Below are 7,500 nucleotides of genomic sequence, written 5' to 3'. Positions count from 1 at the left end.
GGATAATAATTATTGTCAATTGACAAGTGAAAATATCCATATTTTGTCCTTAGTGCAGCCAAGTGTGTAAACCTGAAATGAATCTCATTCAAGTGCTTACTAAAAAAAAACCATCTGAACATCTGTTTAATTCTCATATTTAGTTTGAAGTGCAGGGCCGGGTTGTTCGAAAGCCGATTACCTTAATCTGCTAGGATTAGCGTAAACTTTTGTTTCATGTTTTCAACATTTTGGTGAAAGTTTCTTTTGCTTAATATATTTTGTTTTTCAAGATAATTTGGCTTCTTCTAAATTATGTAAAGTTTTGCTGATTATCAGCATTTAATTAACAGCATTTGGGAGCAGAGAAATAAACTGTTTGGTTAATTTTCAATCTGGGATTAGCATTAATCAGCTTTTGAACAACCGGGCCCAGGTTATAGACGGCCGCGGAAAGTAGAAGAGATCCTGGGTTTGAATGTCTATAATATGACAAATTATTATTGCTTAAATTGTCCTGGTAAGTGTCAGAGGATCACTTTTATCTTCTGACTTTAAGTCTGAAGAGAAAATTGTTTCACCCATATTTTTGTGTCACAGGTCATCAGTCATGAACTCAACTTGGGGCCAGCTATCTTGAAAGCAATGGAGAAGATTTCAGGTAATTGAAAGTAAAAACCACACCTAGTAATGTTGTCAATATTTAAATGGTGTCTGCAGTGAAGATGGGTATTAATGATAATATTACTTAAGGTTCTTAAAATTAATAGGATCTCATTTTCTCAAGAAAAGTGGCTTTTGTCGGAAGGTTCAACTTCACTGAAAATAATTTGTTTCTCAACTTTTCTCCAATATTTTTATCTGTTATTGTATATTACAAGTAAACAGGGCACTGATAGCAGGTGGGGAGGGGAGGGGAGGGGAGGGTGCAATTTAGCAGCCTCTGCAATAAGCGAGTTTTACCCTCTCCGTCCTATATTTTTACTCGTCAGTGCAGTCTTGTTCAGAGGCGAAAGTTTTAGAAAATGTAGGTCACTTCATGAAATTTAGCAGCTATTCACCGTAGTGGAGGTGGCTAGTGGTGGATATTCACTGAACCGTTAAGTTGCAAGATAAATATCCACCATTAGTATATACTAAAACAGTGGATAGTGTTGAACGCGGGCGCTGATTGGCTCGTTAAACTCCGAATATCCTGTGCTATTTACCTTCGAGCAACTCAGGAAAAAATGGTGTCCCGATTTTCATCCGTGACAAGTGAAGAAAACTCCAAATTAATTTTTTGTGCTGTATATTATCTCACTGTTTTAGTATATACTAAAACAACTATTCACCTCAGTGTCGGTGGCTAGCGTTGGATATTTACCTCGCCACTTCGGTGAATAGTTGTTAACTAGCCACCGACACTGAGGTGAATAGTTGTTTTAGTATATATACTAAAACAGTGAGATCATATAGCACAAAAAAATTTAAGATGATTTGAACTAATTTTTTCCTGCAAAGATTTCAACATTTTCAGGCACAAATTCCCCGTGAATTGCTCTGAGGTGAATAACAAAGGACATCCAGAATTTAAGTAGCCAATCAGCACATGTGTTCAACACTATCCACTGTTTTAGTATGTACATGTACTAATAATGATTATAAAAAAACTTTTCACTATAATTGTAATAGTAATCAAGCTAACTGGGGCACAATATTAGTTAACCTAGATGTGCCCCTCTCCTCTTTGTAACTTTTTTTTCAAATACCAATCTCAATTTAAGAATTTTTTATCTGAAGGGGAGAAATAAAATACGTCGTGATGAACTTTGGTGGTCGTGTAAGTGGATTACTGTGAATGGTGTTGAAGTAAAGATGAAAAACAGGAGTTCATGTTATCATCAAAAAAAGAAATTTTGTTTAGGAGAATACTCAGTCTGCAACCAATCTGAAAGTATGTGCTGCATGTGCAGAAAAGTACATTTGAAAGTGGTGGGAGGGGGGGGGGCTAGGTTTTGGAATGGATCACAGAGAAGTGAGGGTAGGGGGAGAGGTTTAGAGAAAATAACACCATACAAAAAAAGTGGGTGGGGAGGGGCTGTGGCCCCCTTAGCCCCTCCCTCTCTGCAGCCCCCGCATAACCATTTTCGTTTTGATCTAACAGAACTACAAATTTTAGATAAAATAGCTTGACCTTTACCTTCCACTGGATCTACCTGCATTTGTTTAGTGATGTATCTTTCCAATAAGCCTACTGTATTTGAATTTTTTTTTATAGTACCATCAGGCACTCCAGTGTCTAAATGGGCCATCATCGATGTCCTTCACTCATCCCACAAGTTTCATTTCATAACATTACTTCAACTGGAAGAGTCACTTGACAAATTGTTACAAAGCAGTCATGTCTATAGACACAGTGAGAACGAGTATTGTTTAGTGTGAAAACAGCCTTGAGCTATCTACGATTCATGGAGTGCTGAAATGTCACATGGTTGTAACTTTGTACTTTTGCAACCTTCAGCAGAAGGTATCCTCCCACGCAGTCGCTTTTAGGTGAAATACGTCTCCTGAAGAAACGACTGTGTGGGTGGCTAGGTGGAAGGGAGAAATAAAAATTTTGGCCTTTTTCATTCAACTGGCTTCATTTTTGTGCTGACAAATTTTGGCATGCATTGGATCAGGGTGTTGTTCACTTGTTCAAGAAATTTGCCTCTGAGTTAGATGTGCAGGGATCTTAGACATCACACTGAAAAATGGACTTCGTGGAATTAATTTTCAAACAACGTAGTTCCTTGATACTAGAGTGACATGTTAGGGGGTACCGGTATTTACATGAGACCAGGTCAAACTCAGACCGGCATGAGTTCATATCAGCCTCCATACATCTTTTATGCATTTACAGGAAATCAGACCGATCTGACTTAGTCTCGGTTGCTGGACCGAGATTAGAAACGTTCGTACTGGTCTCATGTAAATGACTACTCAAACCAGGTCCAGAAATTTCGAGCCTGTTTCCATACCGAATTTCCTTCCCTGTCCTTTATACTTGGAATTTTCACATCTGGTGGGGTAAGAGGACTGGGGATAGCAGAACTGTGACACCCCACAAGTTTGGATGCTCTTCTGCTACACTGTGGGGGTTTAGGCCATTAAATTCCAACCAATGTCCTGTGCACTGCTTGGACGTTTTGACTGGCACATTCTTAATTAATGATATTAAATGAAACTGTAGTAATCAGAAGATCATAAGAAAGCACATTTCCACCCCCCCCCCCCCCATGTTATAACAGAAAAATTCCTCATTTCAACTCTCACCCTTGCAACAAAAGGAGCATACACATATGTAATTTATTACCGGTATTTGCTCATTGTGAATGCATGAGGATTTACTTACAGATGTTTTAGAAATGCAAATTCAAGTAATAAATTCTTGTTACTTTTTCACAAATATGAATTTGTTGCATGAAAATAACTTTAAAAACCACAAAGAGTGACAGCCATTATGATAAATCTTCATGTTTGCTTGGGTAATTTTAGATGCAAATACATGTACATGTATGCTACTGTTACAAATCTATGAAAAGCTACTTCAGGTAAATAAAATTAATGGGTATAACATAACATTGTTGCCATGTGTTATGTTTTACATACATGTAATATTATGTACAAAGTTGTGCAAGATGAAGTGCACAAAATGTAAGCCTCTCATGAAAGTCTTTTTTCTTTTGGCTAGAAACTGCCCACACATCACATCTACTACTGTTATTCAGCCCTCCTCTTCTTCATCTTCCTCTTCCTCATCATCATCACTAGCAGACTCCTCGGGACTTGACGCCTCTTCTGCGCTGCTTTCCTTCTCATCTTTTTCATCGTTACTATCTTGTCCTTGATCTTTCACTTCATTGTCATCCTCCTCCTCTTCCTCTTCTTCTTCCTCCTCCTCACCATCTTCTTGGTTTCCACCTTCTTCTTCCTCGTCTTCTTTGCCAGTATCTTCTCCATTTTCGGCATCCTCAGCATCTCCTGCTCCGCCAACTTCCTCTTCCTCTTCCTCTTCACCTTCCTCATCTTCAAATCCTTCTTCCTCTTCCTCAGCTGGAGCCGTATCCAGTTGATTCATTCGCATTCGCTAAGGAAGGAAATAAAAAAAAAAACAGTTTGCTCTTGCTCTACCGACTGAGCCAATCCTGAGGTCATGGATTTGATTTCCACTGTAGCCTTTGTAAGGAACCCACTTTCAAGTCTTGAACAAATTCTCAGATAGATTCAATGGGTTAGCCTGAGCTAAGCAGTTCTACATAATAATCTCACAAAATGCTTGGTATTCTGACTTTTTAGTCTGTAAAATGCATTGCTAAGAAGTTTGTGACATTAGATGGCACAAACCCAACACTTCATCTATTCAGTATTAATTATATTTTGATCATGGGATTCTAACCTGTGCTTTTCTTTCATTGTCATTCAACTCCCTGTGTTTGACAACTAACTGCGAGACAGCTGACTGCACCCCGGCACCTCCACGAGCACGCCTCTTGCTCAAATGAACCCTGCAAGGTTAAGACATGTACAATTTAATATCTTTCAGGCAATTGGAAATAATGAATACTTTTATCATGATCTGTCATGCAAACCCAAACCGCAAAATGTAAAAAGAATGATGATGATGATGGAGCGAGTTTCAATTGAGTGTCATAAAACCAAAACCAAAGTACCGGTAATTACTTTGGCCAATCAAAAAGGACAGAGGCAATCTGGTAAACCAATCAAAACTCAAAATAATTACACATAGCCGACACAAAGCGCAGCAAAATGGGCACTTTGCTTTCACTTCTGATTGGTTGAAAAAGTGGCGCGAGAACTTTGAACCAATCACTGAGTGAAGTAATGCAAAACCAAAGTCATTCACTAATTACTTTCAACACTCAATTGAAAACCACTCTAACACACATAGTCATATTTATCAAAACTAAGCTTGCATCTCATTGGTTGAAATCTGGAAATAAGTGAATTTGATTGATACTGTCTTAGGCTACTACAAGATAATCAGACTAAGGATGCTTTCCATTTGACAGAACTCACCAGCGCGGCTGGGCATTTGGAAGGACAAAGTCTACAACGACTTCAAATTAACACACTTTGAGCAAGATACACTGTATACACTTGCCCAGAAGTATGCGAAGAATTATCATGCAAGTGTCCCTTCAAATGGTTGCATTTTTTTTTTTGTGAACTGACGGGTCTATCCAGCCAGTTCTGACAAAAGGAAAGCGCCCTAAGGAAAAATAGTTTGAGGTCGGAAATGGGAAATTTCTTTGGCAAATACCAACAAAAACCATCAATAATAATAATAACAATAATAATAATAATAATAATATCCTGAACACATACAACATATGCAAGGCATATGACTATGTCTGATTTATGTTGGACCGTGTATACTGTGAAATACTCCTTACCTTGTTACCAACTCGTTATAAAACACCCCTTCTCCTTCTCGGAAAACAAAAAAGTAGTTTTCCTACGAAACAGAACAGAACTTTTGGTCAACTATTATTAATGCCACCGCCCAGATTCTCACTGAACTCCAAAACCTGTCAATGATGTAAATGAATATCTTGATTCTGTCAATTACAATAAATCAGTGTTGAGTCAAACTTTCACATTTTGCTATTGAAGAAATCCTGGTTGAAATCAACAGAAAAAGCAGCAAGTGTTGGTTTTCAGCAACAACATGACTCATCCTACCTCATAGCCTTTACTTGCTTTGTTCTTGACATTCCAGTTGTATTCACGTGCCATTTTGTATTCATACCTGAGGCAAAATGACAAATTCAGAAATCCACTTTACACCTGTACGACGGAAGACCTGACTGCATAACCTTCACAAGTACGTGTAAGTGCTTTCTTTTGTATTTTATATTATATGTACAATTTTAACTTCAGTAATAATTTTTTTGGAAAAAAAGCTTTCCTCCATGATTGTTATCATAATTATTTCTTGCAGGACAAAATTAATGAGGTATGACTGAACATAACTTACTCTTCCTCTTCTGTATAATCCATTTCAGAGTCCTGGTCTCTTTTTCTCTTTCCGGTAGTGCTTGATGTTGGAAGAAAATATGCTACAAACTGGTCACCACTGGCATCGACCATACCTCTACACAGACAAAAAAGATGTTCAATAGTTCAAACTTCACTGTTACATGTAAGTTTGCAAAAGTGAAGTTTGGTGAGAAAAGGGGAAACAATAGCATTGACACCATTTAGCTTGCCACCACAAAACTAGCTCAGTTAGATGAACAATGGATTTTGGTGCCTTAAGATCATGGGTTAAAACTTTGACCAGACCAACCCTGCTACATTCTTAAAAAACTTGGAAAGAAAATACTGCCATTGCATTGACAACTTTGTTTGCTAAAAAGGAAATACATGTAACCATCAAGAAAAAAGGATTTCAACAAACAAGAACATAACTAAATCTTCATAATTAAGTCAGCTGACATAACAGATGATGCCAAGAAAAAGTACTTTCAATTGTATGACACACCTGATCATTGCTTGTGACATTTCTGCCTCCTCAGCAGGACCACTCCTTCCCCTTGGGGTAGGGTCAGTGTCAAATATAACATGAGCACAGGGGTGTGCCCACATCTAAAAACCAAAATAATTAAATGGATGGTGAGGCAAAAATTTTTTTAGAGTCATTAATTTTAATTCTTGCTCAACAATGACAGCCTCTTGTTTCAAGTAAGACTGAGTGCAAAGTCTTCGTTTGGGATTTCATTTTCCCTCAAAGTACACTAAAAAATTACTAATTCACATCACAAAAACATTGTTATAAGATGAACTTTTAAATGAGAGATGAAGTGAACTAGCAAATTATATATGAATTTTAATATGACTGCAACACTTAATATTAAGAGGATATACATGTAAATGTACATTTAAACAAATCCATTGAGATGCAAAATATGTGTATCTGTAGATGACATATTGCTTGAGACAATGTAATTGCAAAATTTGGTCAAACCTCCTCCACTGAAAAACACTAGTTTAATTACCATAAAGTCTGGAAACACAGGTAAAATTTCCATGGGCGTAACATTTGGCTTTGTTGGATGACGAAGAATCTAAAACAGCAAGAATGATAGAAAATTTTAAACAACTCTTTTCATGTAATTATTACTGGGAATTACTATAAAGACGATGGTAACAGGATTGAAATTAACTTTTTCAAGCCAGGAAAAAGGTGTGGGAAAATCATGTTTCTGCCAAATGTCAACAGCAAAATCGAGCTCCCAACAACGCTCACTACAGACTGCATTAGTAATGAAGTGAACTTATGGCTGTTTCTCTTGAATTGTGTATGGTACTTGTAAAATGCTTGGTACTAATCTTCCTATGAAAGATCTTTTGGATCAATATTTGTGGAACAAACTCCAAAAATGTATCCAGTCAGAATCCAAACTTTTCTTGGTGTCTTATTAGGTACTTAAACCCAGCCTGATGCTGCTGCAAAATTCTTCAGAGATTCCAAAA

At 37.3% G+C, this 7,500-nt stretch overlaps 2 protein-coding genes across 3 annotated transcripts in view; one reads left to right on the top strand and one right to left on the bottom strand.

Annotated features, from left to right (window-relative positions):
- LOC138027649 (CST complex subunit STN1-like) overlaps positions 1-2,596 on the top strand; it is an 8,191-nt gene extending 5,595 nt beyond the window's left edge. For both annotated transcript variants that reach the window (XM_068875209.1, XM_068875208.1), the window contains 2 exons: positions 580-640; positions 2,240-2,596. In XM_068875209.1, coding sequence (XP_068731310.1) covers positions 580-640; positions 2,240-2,403 — 225 coding nt within the window. In that variant the 3' untranslated portion in view covers positions 2,404-2,596. The remainder of the gene's footprint in view (positions 1-579; positions 641-2,239) is intronic.
- Positions 2,597-3,263: 667 nt separating this feature from the next.
- Positions 3,264-7,500, bottom strand: part of LOC138027648 (RNA polymerase II-associated factor 1 homolog) — a 12,085-nt gene continuing 7,848 nt past the window's right edge. Inside the window, exons 9-15 of the mRNA XM_068875207.1 lie at positions 7,023-7,091; positions 6,509-6,612; positions 6,002-6,118; positions 5,707-5,773; positions 5,418-5,479; positions 4,400-4,508; positions 3,264-4,090 (exon numbers count right to left, since the gene is read on the bottom strand). Of these exons, the coding sequence (XP_068731308.1) occupies positions 3,728-4,090; positions 4,400-4,508; positions 5,418-5,479; positions 5,707-5,773; positions 6,002-6,118; positions 6,509-6,612; positions 7,023-7,091 (891 nt within the window). The 3' untranslated portion in view covers positions 3,264-3,727. The remainder of the gene's footprint in view (positions 4,091-4,399; positions 4,509-5,417; positions 5,480-5,706; positions 5,774-6,001; positions 6,119-6,508; positions 6,613-7,022; positions 7,092-7,500) is intronic.

This window comes from Montipora capricornis, chromosome 12 (assembly GCF_036669925.1).
Source record: "Montipora capricornis isolate CH-2021 chromosome 12, ASM3666992v2, whole genome shotgun sequence".
In the NCBI taxonomy this organism is placed as follows: domain Eukaryota; kingdom Metazoa; phylum Cnidaria; class Anthozoa; order Scleractinia; family Acroporidae; genus Montipora; species Montipora capricornis.
This window is presented reverse-complemented; position numbering and strand designations above follow the sequence as displayed.